At 43.3% G+C, this 21503-nt stretch overlaps 1 protein-coding gene and 1 long non-coding RNA gene across 7 annotated transcripts in view; one reads left to right on the top strand and one right to left on the bottom strand.

Moving 5' to 3' along the window:
* CASR (calcium sensing receptor) overlaps window positions 1–21503 on the top strand; it is a 167551-nt gene that overhangs the window by 132883 nt on the left and 13165 nt on the right. For all 6 annotated transcript variants that reach the window (XM_024108429.3, XM_024108324.3, XM_005292743.5 and 3 more), the window contains 2 exons: window positions 9629–9859; window positions 17012–17135. In XM_024108429.3, coding sequence (XP_023964197.1) covers window positions 9629–9859; window positions 17012–17135 — 355 coding nt within the window. The remainder of the gene's footprint in view (window positions 1–9628; window positions 9860–17011; window positions 17136–21503) is intronic.
* LOC135976527 (uncharacterized) lies at window positions 1065–17016 on the bottom strand. The gene is made up of 3 exons (XR_010593726.1): window positions 10004–17016; window positions 8411–8500; window positions 1065–3956 (listed from the first exon to the last, which is right to left on the bottom strand). It is a non-coding gene; the product is annotated as an uncharacterized LOC135976527 (long non-coding RNA).

Genomic DNA, 21503 nt, shown 5'->3' with positions numbered 1-21503 from the left:
ATGAATTATAGTACGCTGATTTCAGAGTAGCAGTCGTGTTAGTCTGTATCCGCAAAAAGAACAGGAGTACTTGTGGCACCTTGGAGACTAACAAATTTATTTGAGCATAAGCTTTCGTGGGCTACAGCCTACTTCATTGGATGCATGTAGTGAAAAATACAGTAGGAAGATATATATATATATATATATATACACACAGAGAACATGAAACAATGGGTATTACTATACACACTGTAAGGAGAGTGATCAGTTAAGGTGAACTTTTATCAGCAGGAGAGAAAAAAAAACTGTTTGTAGTGGTAATGAAAATGGCCCATTTCCAGCAATTGACAAGGAGATATGAGGAACTGGGGGTGGGGGATGAGGGGGGAAATAAGCATGGAGAAATAGTTTTACTTTGTTTCTGGTCACCATGTCCTTCAATATTTTAGAACTAAATGATCTCATCCTCTCACACCTAGTTTTTATTCATAGATTGGAAGAGGAAAACAAGCTTTCCTACTTTTTCACCCCAGGATGGTTTTGTAACTTTGAATAAACTAGTCAATGAACTGTATGAGAAGAGGTTGTTGCTAACAAAAGCTGGTTTAGCACATTTTGCACATCAAAAAACTCTGATTCCAGGTGCTTAGCCATCAACTTTCATCAGTTCAATGGTTTGACTTTCTTTAAAACTTGGCAGCAAACACGTATTTCTTAATATTATGTTTTGTATTAAATTTAAATTATTTTAATAGATTATAATAAGTTTAGGCTTTAAAAATATGTTGTCAATTTCAAATTTTATTTTAAACATTTAAAAAAAACCCCTGTATTTAATTTAAATTAAAAGAAAAATTTCAACTTAAATAAAAAAGTTTTGTTTTTTTTAATAATCTATTTTTATATACTCTGCACTCTTGCCATATTGGTGCTGTAGAATGTCTATGCAAGGCCCAAGATGTTTCATATTGTTAACTTAGAGAAAGATGATTAAGTTCCTAGGTGGACTGGTTGATGCCAACCAAGATTCTGAATCAAAGGTTCTGATTCTTGGTAGTTATTGAAAGAAATATGACTAAGTATTATTTTCATAAATTTTATTAAAGTTAATTAACAAACATAAAACTAAGAAAACATGTCACTAAGGCTAAACTACTATTACAGCCACCCACAGTACTAAACACTACTAAACTTATCTAAAAATTGAATAATACAATTATCAAATCAAAAGTCAACAAATCAGAAGCAATATTGGATTGGAATTAAGTAATCAATTTAGTGAAATCATCAAATTAATGCAGCAGATAATCAATCCTCATTAAGTCTTAAAACAGGAATCCAGGAGGTTGCTGTCCATTTAGTTATAACTAGGGCCCTACCAAATTCATGGCCATTGTAGCCCAGTGGGCCAGCATACCTGTATCATATTCATTGCTTTGTTATCGTGCTTTATTATATTTAGTAGTAATGCAAGGAACCTACAGGCTTTTATCCTGTAAGATTTGGCTTTAGTAGATAGTGTGAGGCTTGAGGCCTATAACCTTTGGTATAGATAAACTTAAGTAACTCATAAGTTATAGGGAACTGAAAGTGGCATGCCAGAGGGGGAATTTTGTCCAGAACACTGACATCAGCCACCCACAGAACACAGCTGACCCCAGCACAGAACATCGCTGACACCGGCATCCGGAAAGTTCCGGACAGGGCCTCCGACCGCAAAGCCGCCATGACAGCAAATTGACGTGTATGCTAAAAGGGTAACATCATACATATACTAACCTATAGAAAATGGAAACCTTAAGGGGATGAAATACAAATAAGGACCTCTATTGAATATGCATTGGTCATGGCAGCATTAGCGTAACCTACTATAAAAGTAACATCCCGGGCCAGCAGATAGGTTGGAAAAGATGTAGACCTTGGGAGGGACCAAAATGATGGCCACTGGAGAAGATGAGGACGATGACAGTGATTAGAAAGATAATGGTTAAGTATGAAAGATAAAGATGTAAGTATGGATGTCCAAATGTACTTTTTGTATTATCGCTATCTGCTTTCTTAAGTTTAAGTGTGTGTATAAGCTTTGCTAAATTATTAATAAATCATATATTTATATATAGAGAGGGTTCCTATAGTGTGAGTGTTGCACCTGTGCACATCGGGGTTCCCAAATTATATGATAATTTTACAATAATCTAACTGGGCCTGATCTTGGGACAAGAACCTGTTAATCCTTAAGTTACAATTCTATTTACCCAACTTTGGGTAAGGCTACACCATGAAACACGCATCACAGACCGTGAAATCTGGTCTCCCCCCATGAAACCTGGTCTTTTGCATGCTTTTACGCTATACTATACAGATTTCACAGGGGAGACCAGCATTTCTCAAATTGGGGATCCTGACCCAAAAGGGAGTTGCAGGGGGGTCGCAGTGTTGCCACCCTTACTTCTGCGCTGCCTTCAGAGCTGTGTGGCCGGAGAGCAGCGGCTGTTGGCCAGGCACCCAGCTCTGAAGGCAGTGCAGTGCCAGCAGCACCACAGAAGTAAGGGTGGCAATACCATACTGTGCCATCCTTACAGCTACATTGTTGCCTTTATAGCTGGGCAGCTGAAGAATGGCAGCTGCTGACTGAAGGCCCAGCTCTGCAGGCAGCAGCACAGAAGTAAGGGTAGCAATACCATGCCATGCCATCCTTACTTTTGCGCTGCTGCTGGCGGTGGCTCTGCCTTCAGAGCTGGGCTCCCTGCCAGCAGCCACCACTCTTCAACGGCCCATCTCTGAAGGCAGCGCTGCCACCAGAAGCAGTGCAGAAGTAAAGGCAGCAGTACTGCAAACACCCCTTACAATAACCTTGCGACCCCCCCCCCCCAACTCCTTTTTAGGTCAAAATCCCTACAATTACAACACTGAAATTTCAGATTTAAATAGCTGAAATCATGACATTTATGATTTTTTAAATCCTATGACCATGAAATTCATCTAAATGGACCGTGAATTTGGTAGGGCCCTAGTTATAACCCCCAATTAGTGATCTTCACTCACAGCAATGCAGCCAATTTAGCTGGCTGAATATTTTAGTACTGAAACCAAATTATTGTTTACAGCTAAGTCTTACAACCCAAAAGCCAATTAAAGTGTCCTCCTTGGATTTCACTGTTACGTATGATGGCTCTCCTTTCTCCATCCCCAACACAGATTCAGAGCTATTGAGACTTCAATAAGCAGAAATTTAACAGCTCTCACTTAAAACTCTATAGCTGACAGTATAGTTTCTTTGGGACACTTGCATGGAATAAGAAACACACATTCAATGATTTTATGAGACACGGTTTAGGGCTGTTTTGGAATTGAAGACTCATTCTATCTGGCTTCTTTTCCACGTGGGCTCATACACACATGCAGGCAACCAGCCATACTTTCACACCCTAAATAATAAAAGGCTGGGAAGTCTCTCAGTTAATAAAAGCAAAAGGAAAAAGTAGAAAAAAGGAAAAATAAGATACCTAAGATAAAAGGGGTCTCCAACTCTTGCAGTCCTTAGACTCACATGGAATAGAAGTGTAGCTGCAGTTAAGAAACCAGATGATAATGTTGCTGGGACTGTGCTTCGTGCTAGCAGGGCCTTATGGGTACTGGCAGACTGGTCAGGGGCTGGCATAACCCATCAGTGATATCTTCTTGTAGCTTGCCTCAGGAAGTGGGAGCATCAGTTCAAATGTCACGTTAAGCCACAGGAACCAAGGCCTTCTCCTTTACCTTGATCTTTATGGTTGCAATTCTAGCTTGCTCCACCTCATGGCACCTCTTCCAAGGTCTAAATCATGTATGCTTTGGACTCCAGCAGCATGGCCCAATTCAGCTGAAGTGAGGCAAACTTTGGCATAATGTCAGTTTAGAAAAGCCTGCAGTTTTCTTGAAATATCCATTGTTTCAAACCACATGCAGTGGGAACATGTGAACCCCCAAAATATCTAAAATGAAAGAAGCACAAGAATCAGAGTTTTAAGGAAGCTGCCATAGCCCTCTTCTGAGTGAAATAGTTATGCATTGATATCTGTTCCTGCCTCAAATATCCATAGCAATATTTTGTTGCAAAAGTTTCTGACCGAAAAAACAAACATTAAAATCATTGTCAGCAATTATTAAAAATAAATTCAGACATCTCATGACAGATGTCACATCTTTCCTTTGCAAACGAGAGAATTTGGGAACTTAAGAACCATTATAGTCTAACTGGGTGAAAGGTTACACAGCTTGACTTCTTTATTAACTGTCCATCTCAAAGCAGAAAGTTACTTTACAGCTGATCAATATGAATTCCATTTGAAATGGAAATAATTAAAGTTTATACTAAGTCTGTACTCCCATTACACTATTTCTCTCACAGAGGTGAAAGACTTCATAAGTCAGTTCATCTTCAGTGAATTCCTAGCAAATCAATAAAGGAGACTGTGACATGCTGCAGGGTACAAATCTGAATTGTTGGATCATTGTGCCCCTTAACTCACCAGTCTGGTGAGCACCATGCCCTGCTTTGCTTTATGAGCTGCCACTTTGCCAACTTATCCCAGCCTCTGGCATGCAAATCACCCCCAGACAAATACTAGCAGGCTATGCCCAGCCACTCTTGAATTACATATAGGGTGACACCCGCATTTCCCTAATCCCCATCTTGCACCCAAGAAATGTTTGCCTTAGACTGTTCAAGACTCCTTTGATTAGAGTAAGCTCATTAATTAGTTTGTCATTCCATCAAAGGGTATGAATATGCACTAGCCTTTGTAACTTGAGTAGATTCCCCAAACTTCTGTCAAAAACACACTGTCTTAGATAAAACATTAAAATAAGTTTATTAACTACAGAAAGATAGATTTTAAGTGACTATAAGTGGTATAGGCATAGAAGTGCAGAATTGGTTACAAAAAGAAATAAAAGATAAAATCGCACTCTAATTCCTAAACTTTATCAAGCTAAGTCAAATGTGAAGCAATAAGGTTTCTTCTTCGAGTGCTTGCTCATGTTGATTCCATTCTAGGTGTGCGCGCGCCCACATGCATGGCCGTCGGAGATTTTGCCTTAGCGGTACCCGTAGGGCGTGCTGTGGCGCCCCCTGGAGGGACGCACTCATGCCGCAGTATATCAGGTGCCGCCGGCCCTAAGCCCGCTCAGTTCCTTCTTACCACCCGTGGTAGTCAGACGGAGCGCCTCTCTTGCTTGGCAAGAGCTAGTGGTTGTCTACCATTTCGAGCTTCGTGCCTTAAGGCCATTGTATATACTTCACTTTGCTAGTCTTAAGTAGTTGTCAAGCAGTTCTTAAATAATTGTTAAGTATGAGTTAGTTAGTAGTTAGGATCCCAGCAGGACTTTGCCCCAGGCAGGGAATGCCCCAGTCTCTGGGTTCAAGCCCCACTCGGATTATGCCTGTGAGTGACTCCCACAGCAGCTGCCTTAAGTGCCTGGGGGAGTCACATATTAAGGAATGATGCTGGATCTGCAAAACTTTTGGCCCTGCACCCAGAAGGAGCAGCACATCCACCTCAGGGCTCTCCTGATGGAGTCCGCCCTCTGTCCAGCTTCCGAGCCGTCCGGACAGGTCGCACCAAGTGCCTCAGCCTCCATGCGCAGCGCACCGCCAGCACCCACCTCCTCACGGCACCGTTCACCATCGCCGGTGCCAAAGAAGAAGGCCAAGAAGCACTCCCTGGCACTGAGCAAGATGGCCCCGGGGGTCATCTATCAAGGGACCCAGGCCTGCCCATCAGACTGTTCTGGAGCCACGTGATCATGCCTCCCTGGCTGGGTGTCCAGCCCCCTGAAAGGTCCGCCACTCTTAGGAGCGGTATGGGACCTACACTCCTGCCAGGGAGCTAAAAAGTGGTGCGCCTGGCCTGCCAGGTATTCCTGCCCCCCTGAAGGGCAAGGTGGTGCAGGTCCTGATGGACAATACAGCCGCAATGTACTACATCAACTGGCAAGATGGAGCCAGGTCTTCAGCCCTTTGTCAGGAAACGCTCAGCCTCTGGGACTTTTGTGTCATTCATCTGGTAGCCGCCCACCTACCCGGAGCCAAGAACGTCATGGTGAATCGCCTCAGCAGGACCTTCTCATCTCGCCACGAATGATCGCTCCATCCGGAGGTGGTCAGCCTGTTCTTCTGCAGGTGGGGGACTCCCCAAGTGGACCTGTTCACATCCAGACAGAACAGGAAGTGCCATGTGTTCTGTTCTCTGCAGTGCAGGGACAAAGGCTCCCCTGTTGGATGCCTTCCTGATTCCGTGGTCGGGAGCGCTGATGTACGCCTTCCCGCCAGTACTGCTGATCCACAGAGTCCAGCTCAAGGTAAAGCAAGACAAAGCATTGATCATCCTCATAGCCCTGGCATGGCCTTATTAACACTGGTTCGGCATGTTGCTGAGTCTCTCGGCAGCCATCCCACTGCAGACACCTCTTCGGCTGGATCTGCTGTCACAGAACCACGGCAACCGAACCTGGAGTAGCTGCACTTGACAGCCTGGCTGCTGGGTGGCTGAGTGCGGTCAAACGGGGGTGTTGCACTGGTGTCCAGCAGGTCCTGCGGGGCAGCAGAAAACCACCAGGGTGACCTACGTGGCAAAGTGGAAGCAGTTCATGTGTTGGGCCTCGGATTGTCAAATAGTGCGGCTGAGGCCCAGCTACAGGACATACTGGACGATTTACTGCACCTTTAAGCACCAGGGTCTGTCACTATCTTCGATCAAGGTACACCTGGCGGCCATTTCAGTGTTTCACCCTCTGCTTCAAGGCCGGTCAGTCTTTGCCCATCCCAGGACGGGGTGTTTCCTGAAGGGTTTGGAGCACCTTTACCTGCATGTCCAAGACCCAGTCCCCCCTTGGGACCTGAATCTTGTGCTGTCCAGACTCATGGGTCCCCCCTTCGAACCCTTGGCTCCCTTCTGCTTCTCTCCTGGAAAGTGGCCTTCTTCGTCACTATAACTTCGGCCTGTAGGGTGTCCGAGATCAGGGCGCTCACGTCGGAGTCACCCTATATGGTTTTCTACAGGGACAAGGTCCAGCTGCGTCCGCACCCGGCCTTTCTGCCCAAGATCATCTCCCAGTTCCACACTGGTCAAGATATTTACTTACCAAAGCCTCATGCTACGGATGACAAGCGCAGGCTACATACCCTGAACGTCAGATGGGCACTGGCCTTCTACATTGATAGAACAAAGCAGTTCTGTAAGTCAATGCAGTTGTTCGTTGCTGTCGCTGACAGGATGAAAGGTTGCCCAGTCTCAGCCCAGAGAATTTCATCTTGGATCACGGCCTGCATCCACTTTTGCTATGAGCTGGCAAAGGTGCTCCTGCCAGCGATCGCGACGGTTCATTCGACTAGGGCGCAGGCGTCATCAGCAGCTTTCCTGGCGCAGGTGCCAATCCAGGAGATCTGTCGGGCCTTGACCTGGTCGTCTGTCCACATATTTGTGTCGCATTACGCCCTGACTCAGCAGGCTCGAGACGGTGTTGGCTTTGGCAGAGCAGTGCTGCAAGCTGCGAGACTGTGAACTCTGAGCTCCCCTCTGTTGATTCTGCTTGTGAGTCACCTAGAATGGAATTGACACGAGCAAGCACTTGAAGAAGAAAAAATGGTTACCTACCTTTCGTAACTGTTGTTTTTCGAGATGTGTTGCTCATGTCCATTCCATTACCTGCCCTCCTGCCCCTCTATCGGAGTGGTCGGCAAGAAGGAACAGAGAGGGCGTAGAGCCGGCGGCACCTGATATACTGTGGCATGAGGGCCAGGGGGCTCCACAGCCGGCCCTACAGGTACCACTAAGGCAAAAATCTCTGACGGCCGCTCAAGTGGGCACGTGCACACCTACAATGGAATCGACATGAGCAACACATCTCGAAGAACAACAGTTACAAAAGGTAGATAACGGTTTTTTCCCTTACCCAAAAGTCTACAGCAGTCTTCGCTGTGAAAGCAACACAACTCCCGGTTGCTCATACACAGCCTCCAGCATGTAAATCATTCCCCGCTATACTGTATGAGCGCTATAGCCAGACACCTATGAATTACATTGCAGGGCAACACCAGCAAACTCCCAGTCCCAGACTTCCTCTCCCACCCAGAAATGTGCATGTTGTACTGCCCAGCCCTCTCCTGGACAACACAAGCTCATATAAAGTCCTTCATTTCATTGATAGAAAATGATATGCACAAATCTTGTTACCTCAAATGGAGTTTCCCAAACACTTCAATCCAAACACACTCTTGTTGAGAACAATAATAAAACAAGTTTCTTAACTACAGAAAGATAGATTTTAAGTGGTTACAAGTAATGAGGCATAAAAGTTAGAATTGGTTAAAAGGAAATGAAGGTAAAATGCAACTAACACCTAACTTAACAAACTAAGTGAATTCAAAGCAAAAGGTTTCTCTCACCACATGCTTTAGCAGTCTTACTGATTGAACTCCTTTCAGACAGGATCTCTGTCTAATGAGGCTTCCTTTGTCCTTCAAGTGTTGTCGACGCTGTGAGTAGAGATGAAGGGAGAGATGATTTGAAGCCTCTGTCCCATATCCAAGGAGAGATCCCCAGATTCAGAAAAGAGGAACTGCTACTGCCTCCATCCCTCTCCCCCCTTCCCACAGCTACACCTGCCTGATTGGAGGGCTCAGATAGGCAGGCCTGGTTTTGATTTGATTTGCTGTCTGAGGTTGTATGCATAGGAATGGGGAATGTGCTGCTCATTGAGTTATTTTGATTATGTAATATATTTATAACTGATGTCAAGGGCACCTAGGAGTCAAGATATGTTCTTTTAAGTATGTTATAGAAATGTAATTATTCAAATAAGTAATGAATAAGTATGAGCAATGAGAACATCCACAGTTACTGTAAATAGGAGAAAATGCTATAAGGGAATAAATGTCATGCTTGAGGGATAAAGCAGCAACTAACTGGAAGGGATTAGAAAGAAACTTCCTATAAGGAGAAGCTATTCCTTAACTGTCAATACAGGGTCCTTGTCCTTTCCTTTGATACATCTGGTACTAGGCACTGTCAGAGACAAGATATTAGACTAAATGGACAACTGTCCCTATCGGGTATGGCAACATCAGTGTTCCTAGGATTGTTTAACTGCTCACACCAACACCACATCAGAGTTTAAGACAGGAAGTGAAGAATACTCTAGCTAAACTGCAGGGAGAATGTACAGAGGCAGAATATAATTATCCATATTGCAATTTGACTTGGATGCCAGATCAACACAATTCTGGGAAAATGCCACAAGATCTCTAGTGCCTGCAAGTTGTCAAGAGACTTAGTTTAATGTTCCATCTGGAAAGCAGTGTAGTTTTTATAAAATGAAGAAAAAAGCTTTGAGCAATAGCTCCATGTCAGTCAATAACTGATAGTTCAGAGAAGGTGGGGAGTGTGGTTTGTATGTCACAGGCTGGCTAAGTGGTGTGATATCCTCGTTTAGTGACTGGTCCACATACAAGACAGGAGCCTGCTACTGCTCTGAGGTAATGAAGTCACCTCAAGTGGTAAGGGCTTTGGGTATTGTGCTGAAGGTACTGATGCTCCAGAAGACCTGTGCCCAAGAAGGATTGTTATATGCAGGTGTTCAAGGCATCTTTTTTCTCTCTCTCTAGGTACTGAAGCATCTGCGTCATTTAAATTTCACCAGTAACATGGGGGAGCAAGTGGATTTTGATGAGTCTGGGGACCTGATAGGGAATTACTCGATAATCAATTGGCACCTGTCACCAGAAGATGGCTCCATCATGTTTGAGGAGGTCGGACATTACAATGTTTATGCCAAGAAGGGAGAGAGGCTCTTTATCAATGAAAACAAAATCCTGTGGAGTGGATTCTCCAGGGAGGTAAGTGCCATAAGTCACCTTAAACCCCTCACCACGGTGTTTCCTAAATCTTTGAAAGCTGAGCCTTTTGTCAAGAAAATTAGATCACACACACACACACACACACACACACACACACACACACACACACACACACACACCTACCTCCATTGCTATGTCACCATGTGTTATTAAGGGCTAATTCATCTTAATCTATATATCTTCCATGCTCCTCAACTAGTGCTTCACTTCTCAATCTCTCATAGTTAAGAATGCTGATATTTAAAATAGTGTTGCCCCTTTTGGCCCACTGGCTAGCCAAACTGTGGTGCATTGCAAAGTTGTTTCTGTTAGGAAGAGAAATTGATTATATGAGTCAGTATATTCTTGGGTTTGGGTTGTTGTTTTTTAAAGAAGAGAATGTACACAAAGTCCCATTTCCCTGAGCACAATAGAAACAAACAACAGCAGGCAGTGTCCTTGCTCAGAAATCCCCAGGTCTGCCACTCTAGCAAGCTTTGTGCCCAAGCAACTCAGTCACATTACTTCCTCTCAGGGATTTTTTTCCTTTCAGGAGGCTAGAAATCCATCTGCTGGCTTCCTATTTCCAATACCCACAATCTTTAATCTATATCCTGATTGAGCCCCTGCATTTACTACAAGGGCAAACCTGTTAATCTCTAAATTATTTCTGGGATGCCTTGCCATCTATATTCTCAGGCAATAGCTTCCATTTTCTGCAGCTGGTTTACTATATACTACAGCCCTTCTTGTTGAACCTGATAGGTACTTTACACGCACATTGGTTTTAATTAGGTTTATGATTAACTTTGGAGTTTAGGGCTTGTTTAGATGAACACTTAGTGCACAGCAAACTGAGCTGCACTATTAATCTAGATAGGCTCCTAGATCCGCTACTTGCAGCCATTAGCATCTTTCAGCATAATAATATCATTGTTAACCGCTGACTTAGCATCTATTTAAATTATTGGGACAGTTCACACCTCAAAGCTATTGTTTCAGTCTCTCTGAAAGCTCAAGCAGAAGATTCTGCATCAGTTATACTTGCTTCGCCTTTTGAAAGTTTTATTCACTACCTGAAATTTACACTTTTTAAAAATGAAAGTTCAGATTGGCAAACATTTAAGAGATCCGTCTAGAATCCCCACACTCAACTTGTCTTTCCCCTACACTGCCTCACATCACAGTAGCTGAGGGAATACATGTTACATATTTGTAAGGAATGTGAGTGAGAGACTACAGCAGGAGTTGAAGAGCCAGGAGTCTTGGGTTCCATTCCTAGCTCTGCTGCTGAGGTATTGACTGGGCAAGGTCATTTCCCTTCTCTCTGCCTCACTTTCCCTATTAATGCTGACTTTCACAAAGGGAATTGGAAAATCACTGATGAAAGTTTGTAAAATACTTTGAGATCCTTGGATAGAATGAGCTATAGACATGCCATGGGTCAGTGTTATTTGGAGTAGACGCTTGACTGCAACACTGCTTCAGAGGTTTATAGGACCATAAGCAACAGGCCTAGAACTGTGGGGTTTCATGCCCAAAGCCCTATATTGAACAGTGTTACCTTCAACAGACTCTTTATCCCTATGATCCTCCAGTTGCTTTCAGTTCCTACAACTGTCCAATAGGCCCCTGTTAGATCTCTCCCTGCCATCCTTGAGTAGTTGACTCTTATATTCCCTAGGCAAGTTCAGAGGCTAAAGTTCTGGATCTGGGAGCAGCAGCAATAAATTTCATTTCAAAAGAGATGTCAAAACCGAGGTGCTAGCTCATTCTGATCATTACAGATCCTCTGGCACTTTCCCCAAAAGTTGTGAGCCCAAATTTTCTGGCCAGATTCTAGACTGGGTAATTACATTCTTCTGGTTTAAGGTCCCCCTGCAGTATCAGTTGAGTACAGTATTCATCATCACTTCCTGACCTATACTATTGTGTGGCATTACTATACCCCATGAAACAGCTGTTATGTTCTATTACAGAGGTGATTAGTTGGATCAGGATAGATGTAGTAATCCCTGTGTTTCTCTACATGTTTTAACTTTGTAAAGCTTTTAAAGTCCCTTGAGGATGAAAGGCTTTTTTCACATATAACAGTTTATTATTGATTTATAGGTGATCTATTGATCTATCCAACCATCTATCTGTCTTAGGGTTTTATACAGCTTCCATGTGTAATCAAAAGCAATTGGGGGGAAGGATAGCTCAGTGGTTTGAGCATTGGCCTGCTAACCCCAGGGTTGTGAGTTCAATCCTTGAGGGGGCCACTTAGGGAATCTGGGGCAAAATCAGTACTTCATCTTGTTAGTGAAGGCAGAGGGCTGGACTCAATGACCTTTCAAGGTCCCTTCCAGTTCTAGGAGATAGGATATCTTTATTTATTTATAGCATAATCCTTTGTGGACTTCATGGAGTCTCTGGCACTTTGGGTCAGATTTGTAAAGCTAGTTAGGAGCCTAAAGATGCAGCTAGATGCCTAGTGGGATTTTCAAAAGTGCCAAGTGGCTAGATCCACAAAGGGATTTAGGCAGTCCCACACCTAACTCCTAGGCACCTTGCTGCTCAGTGGAATTCACGACCCAGAGTTGGGCCCCCAGACACATCCTAGGGAGCCACCTAAGCCAGCCAGTTCCATTTTGTGTAAATAATTACATACTCCTTGAGCCGGAAGAAGAGAGAAAAAGAGAGAGATTGACTCTGTAGCCTGGTGGTTAGGGCACAGATCTGAGAGGTAGGAAAGTCAGTCAAGACCCTGCTCCTAGTAATATTCAATTATTTCTACAAAGTGGAACAGCTCCAAAGGACAGATTGAGAGACACCCACCCTGGAGCATGGTAATTAGGGCACTCACCTAGGAGTGGAAGTTTGAGTCCCTGCTCCAAATTAGGTATTGAAACTTAAGTCTCCTGCATCCCTGGTGACTATAGCAGGTAGCCTAATCTCTGGGCTATTGGATAGATTTTTGCCAGCCCCAAAAGTCCCCACCTGGTTGTCCCCAGCTGTCTTTTGTAGGGTTGGGCATGCTCTGAGCACACCTAATAGATCAGGCCCCATAGATGATACAGGCCGGGAACACTAAGTTTGTGAATCCTGCTGGGACTTCAGCATGAGCAAGCACACTAAGCAGCTATCAGCTTCAGAACTTAGGCAGTTTTGCGCATGGTCACCGACAGAAACTTAGGCGCCGTGCGAATTTAGGTCCCAGGTGTTTTGAGGATCTCAATGGCAGTTAGGCACCTGAGTCCCTATCCTATGACACTTAATTCCCTTCATTTCAATGGTGTTTCATTCAATGGTGGCTAGGAGCTTTTGAAAATCCCCTTAGGTGCCTATCTGCAATTTTAGGCACCTAAGTACCTAAAAATTTAACCCCTTCTCCCTTTTAGGGGTTAAACCTTTTCTCAGGGTAGTCTATATTTTACATTTAGTTAATTAAATAGTTTTATTCAATGTTGGAGGGGGAGATTTGTGTGGGAGAGGATATTGGGTAAAAGTGAGTGGCAAGAAATCATTTTACTTTGCTTTAGTTACTAGTAATCGTGCAATATCAAGGAGACAGGCTGACTCAGCGGTTTGTTTCATGGTAACTAGAACCTTTCAACTCTAGGCTGCTAATTCAAATTCAGACCAGTAAGAACTGACTTTTGTTACCACCTGATAACACTTAGATGTTATGAGTAACATGAGTTGGGCTTCTGCTTTTCGGAGTTTAATCATTTAATTTTTCAGGGTTTATTTTTAGGAATTTTTGAGTTCTATGTAGATGTCCAAAAATTGGATGTTCTTCAAGGCTTTTTCTATATAGAGCACAATAGAGAACCTTTAGTGCACGCCAGCAGATTGTATACCAACCAATTAATGCATAACACATTAATGCATTTCAGAAATCACACCCCGGTAGTCTGCATTACTGCTCTGTGTAGACAAGCCCTTAGATACAAGCCAGGGAGCAGGGACATCACCTATATAAACAAACTGCACTGGGAAAGAGGTGTAGTAAGCATGAATTGAGTAACCATTTCTAGTGTTTATTGAATAAACACTGATTTCATTTTTTTTTTCTAATCAGGGGTGTTTTATTGGTGATTATCTGTTAAAACCTAAAAATAGTACCCTAAATATGAGTTCTCAGTGGAATTAGTGTCTATTATGTAGCAGAGATTACAAGGACTTGTGGTCTACCTTCTTCTCCCTAGAAATGGTTCTTCAAACACAAAAGTGGAGAATACTGAGAAGGCTGGTTGAGGGAGGACAGTTTTTCGGTTACACGTGTTCTTTCAGCAGATTTCAGTCTCCAGGGCTGTCAATCTGACACTTTCCACCAGCACTAAATTCATTTTTACCCTTGCAGTTTGACCACCACTTACAGAATTTACCTACTCCCATATTGGAGTATGTATCTTCCTTGCATTGCCATGCACCAGCTATATTCAGGCTTCTCCTGCAACCACCTGAGCAACAGGCCTGTAGGACCAGAATCAGAGCATCGATATGAGAGAGATTCATAGCTTCTAAGGCCAGAAGAGACCATTATGATCGTCTAGTCTGACTTTCTGTATTGCACAGGCCATAGAACTTCCGCAAAATCATTCCTAGACCAGATCTTCTAGAAAAACATCCAATCTTGATTTAAAAATTGTCAATGATGGAGAATCCACCAAGACCCTTGGTAAATTGTTCTGATGATTAATTACTCTCACTGTCAAAAATGTATGCCTATTTCCAGTCTAAATTTGTCTTGCTTCAACTTCCAGCCATTGGAGCATGTTGTGCCTTTCTCTGCTAGACTGAAGAGCCCATTATTAAATATTGATTCCCCATATAGGTACTTATAGTCTGTAATCAAGTCACCCCCTCAACTTTCACTTTGCTAAGCTAAGTAGATAGACTCAAAAATGCTCAATCACTATAAGGCAGGTTTTCTAATCCTTTAATCATTCTCATGGCTATCCTCTGAACTGTCTGTAATTTATCAACATCCTTCTTTAATTGTGGGCTCCAGAACTGGACACAGTGTCCCAACAGTGGTCTCATCATTGCCAAATACACAGATAAAATAACCTCTGCACTTCTACTTGAGATTCCCCTGTTTATGCATCCAGGATAGCATTAGCTCTTTTGGCCACAGCGTCACACACTGGGAGCTCATGTTCAGCTGATTATCCACCACAAACCACAACCCCCAGGTGTTTTTAAGAGTCACTGCTTCCCATCCTGTAAGTATGGCCTACGTTATTTGTTCCTAGATGTATACATTTATATTTAGCCACATTTAAACACATATTGTTTGCTTGTGCTCAGTATACCAAGTAATCCTGATCACTCTTAATCTCTAGCTTGTCTTCTTCATTATCTACTAGTTCCCCAATTTTTTCCCCACAAAGTCATCTGCAAATTTAATCAGTGATGATTTTATGTTTTTTTTCCAGGTCATTGATAAAAATTATATAGTGTAGGGCCAAGAACTAATCCCTGCAGGATCTCATTGGAAACAGATGAGCTTGATGACAATTCCCCATTTGCAACTGCATTTTAAGACCTATTAGTTAGCAAGTTGTTAATCCATTTAGTGAGTGCCATGTTAACTTTATGACATTTCAATTTTTAATAAAAATGTCATGCGGCACCAAGTCAAATGCTTTACAGAAATCTAAGTAAATTACATCAACCAAACTTTATCAACCAAACTTATCTCATCAAAAAGATATGAAGTTAGTTTGACATGATCTATTTTCCGTAAATCCATGTTGATTTGCATGAGTTGAATTCTTTATTAATCTAGTCCAGTATCAGTTGCTCCATTATTTTGCCTGGGATTGATGTCAGGCTGACAGGTCTATAATTACCCATGTCAATCCATTTATCCTTAATAAACACTGGCACGACATTAGCTTTCTTCCAGTCTTCTGGTACTTCCCCAGTGCTCCAAGACTTACTGAAAATCAGCATTAATGGATCAGTGCAATCCTCAGCCATCTCTTTAAAAACTTTTGGATGCAAGTTTTCCAGACCTACTGATTTAATGTCTAACTTTAGTAGCTTCTGTTTAACATCCTCCTGAGATATTAGTGAAATTGAGAAAGTGTTATCATCACCATATGATGAGACTGCATTATCTGTTTTTTCTCCAAATTCAGAAGAGAAATAGTTATTGAGCAAATGTGCCTTTTCTGCATTATTATTGATAATTCTACTTCTTTCATCTAGTAATGGACCAATAACATTGTCAAGATTCTTTTTGTTCCCAATATATTTTTAAATGCCTTATTATCCTTACTTCTGCTGGCCACAGATTTTTCCGTGTGTCCCTTGGCTTCCCTTATCAATTTTCTACAATTCCTAACTTCTGATTTATTTTAATTACTATCAACTTCCCCTTTCTTCCATTTGGAGTGTGTGTGTTTTATTTTTTACAGCTGCCTTCACTTCCCCTCTAGCCCAGATTGTTTTTTTAACCTGCACAGCCCTCTTCCTCAATAGCAGGATTGTGACTTTTTGGGCATTTAGTAAGGTGTTCTTAAATGACTCTCAATTATCATTTGTATGTTTGGGATTAAATTCTTCATCCCAGCTGATTTCGCTCATAATTGTTTTCAGCTTTGTGAAATTGGCCCTTAAAGCAATAAGTGTATGTATATATATCTGGTCTAGAGTTTATTCTGCTTGCACAATATAAATGTGATCAAGTCATGATCACTTATACCTAAGCTACCATTATCTTTTACTTCTGTGGTCAGTTCTTATTTATCTGTTAGGACAAGGTCTAATATAGAATTCCCCTGTGTTGGCTGCAACATTTTTTGGGTTAGAAAATTGGAAAATATTGAGAGAGAGAGAGAGAGAGCGACCAATCTTCAGGATGGGTATCTCTCCAGAATTTTATACTGTGCTCATCACCATAGTATCTGACCTTAGCACATTTTGTAATTTCTCACCACAGAGTAGACTGTGTATGAGTAGGGTGACCTGATGTCCTGATTTTATAGGGACAGTCCCGATATTTGGGGGTTTGTCTTATATAGGCTCCTATTATCCCCCACCCCCATCCTGATTTTTCACACTTGCTATCTGGTCACCCTATGTATGAGCCCCTTCCCCATCAAGGTTCTGGATCATGCATTTGCATGTTTAACTAGATTTCTCTTTGTCTTGCAGATGCCAGTCTCTAACTGCAGCACGGATTGCCTCCCAGGTACCAGAAAAGGTATCATCGAGGGAGAGCCCACCTGTTGCTTTCAATGCGTGAAATGCTCTGATGGGGAATACAGTGATGAAACAGGTAATACGGAAAAAGCATGTGTGGTTTGCAAAGATTCCTGTGAGCCCCCGCTAATGGATTGTATTTGTAAGAGCAATTAATTCCCAGCCCCTGTTCTAGTCTGGTAGAATAATGCTGAGCTGAAGCAACAAAGAACTTGGAAAGTCCTCTGAGAGAATATCACATAGAAAAAATGCATGAAGAATGATTAGTTCCTTTAAGTGAATTTGTGCTAATGAAAGCTGCCAGATTCACAGACCTGAAGAATGAACCTCTCAATCATCCCCAAAATAGGTACAGCACATGCAGCAGCCTCCCTAGTTCAAATTGCCTCAAGGCACTGCCAATAGACTTCATTGGGACCCTCTCTAAAGGGCAGAGGGGAGTTCAGTTTTCATGGCTCATTCGTTTCCTAACCTCTGCTAAAAAAACCTGCTCTCAGCCCCCTCAGAGCCATGTAAGTCTTATCCCTTATTGCACAGTTAGGTTTCCTAAGGAAGAGAGATGGGAAAAGTTTTGCTCAAGGGCACACAGGAAGCCCGTGGAAGAGCCACAAACAGTACCCAGGAATCTGACATCAGTATTCCTACTACACCATGGCAATAACTTTTGGTCCCCCAACAACCAATAGGTGAAATGCTCCATAATTCAATTCCAATTTGCATCCACCTTTTTATATGTTTATATATTCCCCATTTTATCAGGAAATAAAGTCCATTCTGTAGCAGAATCCATTGTAATCAGACACCCCCGTATTCACACTGCACAGATGAACATTTCCCTTAATTGAATTGGCTACCACAGTTTCTGCAGGAAATAAAGCAGATTGATATGACCTGGAGGCACAAATCAACTCCTATTGAAGTGAGAGTTTGATTAAACCATACAGTTCCACTCTGGAGGGAAAATGTAATAACAGTTTTAGAGCAAATTGAAAATGTTTGAATTTCCAATGTCTCAGTCAGACTGATGCCTCAGGGTTGAGCACATCCCAGACAATGAAACCAAATTATTGTGTCAGCAAATTTCTGCATCCAAAATCACGCTACACTCCAAAGTGCAGCCATTTTCTTGCCCTCACCGGCATCATGCATCACAGTCCAGGCTGCAGCAGTATTTAAAATGTGCTACCATGTGTGTGAATCACATTCTCCGCATATCAGAAATGAATTACCATTCTTTAATATGGTACCATACATTTCTTGATTCAAATACTATAAGAAATTAAATCAATATGTATGTAAAAGCTTATTTTGAATTAGACAGAAAACAGAGGTCCTGACCTCTGTAAAGATCTGAAGTAAAGATCCCCTGGCACTTTTCTCAAGATTTAAGGAGCGGTTTCTGCTGCCCTAGTAAAATTCCAACTGGGGTGATTTCATTCTGCCTTTCTAAATTTCTTCCTATTTCAGTTGGATACGTTACTTTTTTTCATTTCCTGTGCTTAAACAGTTTTACAGTGTTGTTATACATGGTTAAACAATTGCCACTCTTCACCCCAGAGGTGGTGTCTGGACCAGGCCATAGGCGACCCATGTGCACCGGTCAGTTACCACGTTGTGGTCAGGAGACAATTGGTAGCATCACAATTGAACAGGGTCAGGAAGTCAGGGTCAGGCACCAAGTTGCAGGGGGGAGGCAAGTGGTGAAGTCAGGGTCAAGCTGGGTCAGGATACCAGGAAGCCAAGGTCAGGTACCAGGTTACAGTAGCAAAGTCAGGGATGAACCAGGGTCAGAAGCCGGAGTCTAGGATCCACAGCAAGGCGAGGTCTGGAGCGGAAGCAAGCAGACAGTGTGTGTTGTTGCTCAGACAGCTCCTCATGATGGCTTTCTGGTTTATATACCAGCATGAGCCAATCAGTGGGCTGCATGGAGCCATCACTCAGGCCCTGCTGGGAGGTACTTCTTGTAATGTCTAGCTTCACAGTGTCCTCCAGCAGAAACCCAACTTAAGTTTCCAGTGGTGATGCAGAAGCTTCAGTAGTCCAGAACCCCACAGTCCCAGGTTCTAATCCCACAGGTTCTTACAGTGGCCCCCTTTAAGGTGGGGCCAGGCCAGGCTAGTCGTGAGGAGTTCTGTGGCATTCCCCAACCAGGTCAAGGGTGTGGATGTGGGAAGTGTCCAAGTGTACTCCTCGGGGCTGTAGACTTCCCAGTCCACGAGGCGGCCACATGTCCATCGGGAATTGAGGTTGGCATGCACTTTTTACTCATCATGACCCTGCATTTTGACTAATGGAGGTAGTGGTGGGGTTCAGTCAGGGAAGAGGTTCTCAGTATAGGGCTTCAGAAGGGAAACATGAATGGGCCTCAGTCTGAAACTATGTGGTCTGCAAGTCTATGGAGATGAACCACATTCTATGTCAGGAGATGAGCAGTAGTCTTGGCAGAAGGCAGGTGGTTGCAGGGATGAAGTTGACCATTTTAGTCAGACGGTAAGGCTGCTGTGCAGCCATCAGACCCTGGGAACTCCACAAAGAAGTCTAGACTGATGGCCAAACAAGGCCTAGTTGGAGTCTCCAGGGGTACTAAGATACTGAGGGCTTCTGTTCAAAACATCTTGGTACATGTACAGCATGTGCAGGAGTTCACAAAAGCTCAGACTTTGGCCAGAATGTGGGACCACCAGAAAAAATGGGCAACCATGCAGGAGATATTTAGGTGGCCAAAGTGACCCACCAATGGAGCGTTGTGGCATGGTCATAGCACCTCCAGTCAGGGGCACCCCAGAAGGACATATATGCACTCACCAAAGTATGTTATCCCATCCCTCAAAGAACAGTGTCTCTTAGCCCACAATGGCATAGACTGTGTTCTTTGGGCAAGTGGGTCTTCTTTCAAGGCAGAATTGATAAGGGAGACCAGGTCTTGCTGAATTGTGACATTGACAACATTACTAGGCTTGAGGAGGTGGGGGTCTCAGAAGTAAGTTCCTTGTTTTCCTGGTAGTATCTCCCCTTCCGTGATAGAGTGCTGGCTCTCCCATTTCGGTTTCCTAGGCAGTAGGTAATAAACTCTAACTCAGAGAAGAACAAGGCCCACTTTAACTGCCTCTGATTCAAAGCTTGGGCCTTGTAGAGATACTCTGGGTTCTTATGGTCAGTAAAAACCTGTACTGTGTGCCAAGCTCCCTCAAGATGGTGACACCATTCTTCAAATGCAGTTTTGATTGTGACGAGCTCCTTGTCCAGTATTCCATAGTTCATCTCTGCGGGGAGTGAGTTTTTGAGAGCAGAATGCACAAGGGTGCAGAACTGACTGGGGTCCAACTCTCTGCAAGAGTACTGTCCCGACGGTCATGTTGGATACATCCACTTCCATTATTAAGAGGAAAATTGGGTCAGAGTATGCCAGTATCAGGGCTGTGGTGAAGGCGATCTTAAGCCGGTCAGAAGTGAGCTGGGCTTCGGGTGACCAAGTGAATCAAATGGCTTTATGAAGGAGGGAGGTCAGGGGGTTATTTGTTCTGAGAAGTTGGCGATGAATCACCTATAAAAATTTGCAAAGTCCAGGAACCACTGAAGTTCTCAGAGGAGCTGGGGTGCTGTCCAGTTGTGCATGGCTTCCATCTTCTACAGGTCCATCTGAGTACCCTCTGGGGAGACTAGGGAACATAAAACTTCAAGGGTGGTCTGGTCAAAAGTGCACTTCTCTAGTTTGGCATAGAAACCATGCCTCCATAGTCTATCCAGGACAGACCAGACAGTGCTGCTCAGCGTTCTCAGAAAACTCCAGTATATCATCGGGATAGGTGATTATATACAGTTCAAGATGTCCCAGAACATATTGTTTATGAACTGTTGAAATGTTGTGAAGGCACTGGTTAAGCCAAACAGCATTACTGAGTATTCAAAGTCCCCATATCAGGTACAAAAAGCAGTCTTCCATTCGTCCCCAGGCCTTATGTGCTCTAGATTGTATGCCCCCCCAAAACCTACGTGAGTCATCAGGCAGTCCAGCAATTCCAGGATGAGGGGCATGGGGCACCGGTTACAAATAGTCAGCTGATTCAATGCACGATAATCTATGCAGAGGTGCAGTGATCTGTTCTTTTCTTGCACAAAGAGGACTGGTGCCCCTGCTCAAGTGGTGGATCTCTGAATGAAGCCCTTTACGAGATTTTCCTGGATATACATGCATAGTACCTCCATTTCTGGTTCAGGCATGGTGTATATCCATCCACAGGGCACCTTTGCCCTGGGTTATAGGTCTATTGGACAGTTGTAGTCCCTATGTCGGGGTAATGAATCCATGTTTTTCTTTTCCACCACACCCAGATAGTCTTGGTATCTGTAGGGGAAGCTGAGGTTCTGGTCTGGAGTTACTCCTTTCTGGGTTAGTCCCTGCCATCTGGGATCTCGCTTCCAAGGGTCTTATCTTATCCTAGGG

Source organism: Chrysemys picta, chromosome 1 (assembly GCF_011386835.1).
Source record: "Chrysemys picta bellii isolate R12L10 chromosome 1, ASM1138683v2, whole genome shotgun sequence".
NCBI lineage: Eukaryota > Metazoa > Chordata > Testudines > Emydidae > Chrysemys > Chrysemys picta.
This window is presented reverse-complemented; position numbering and strand designations above follow the sequence as displayed.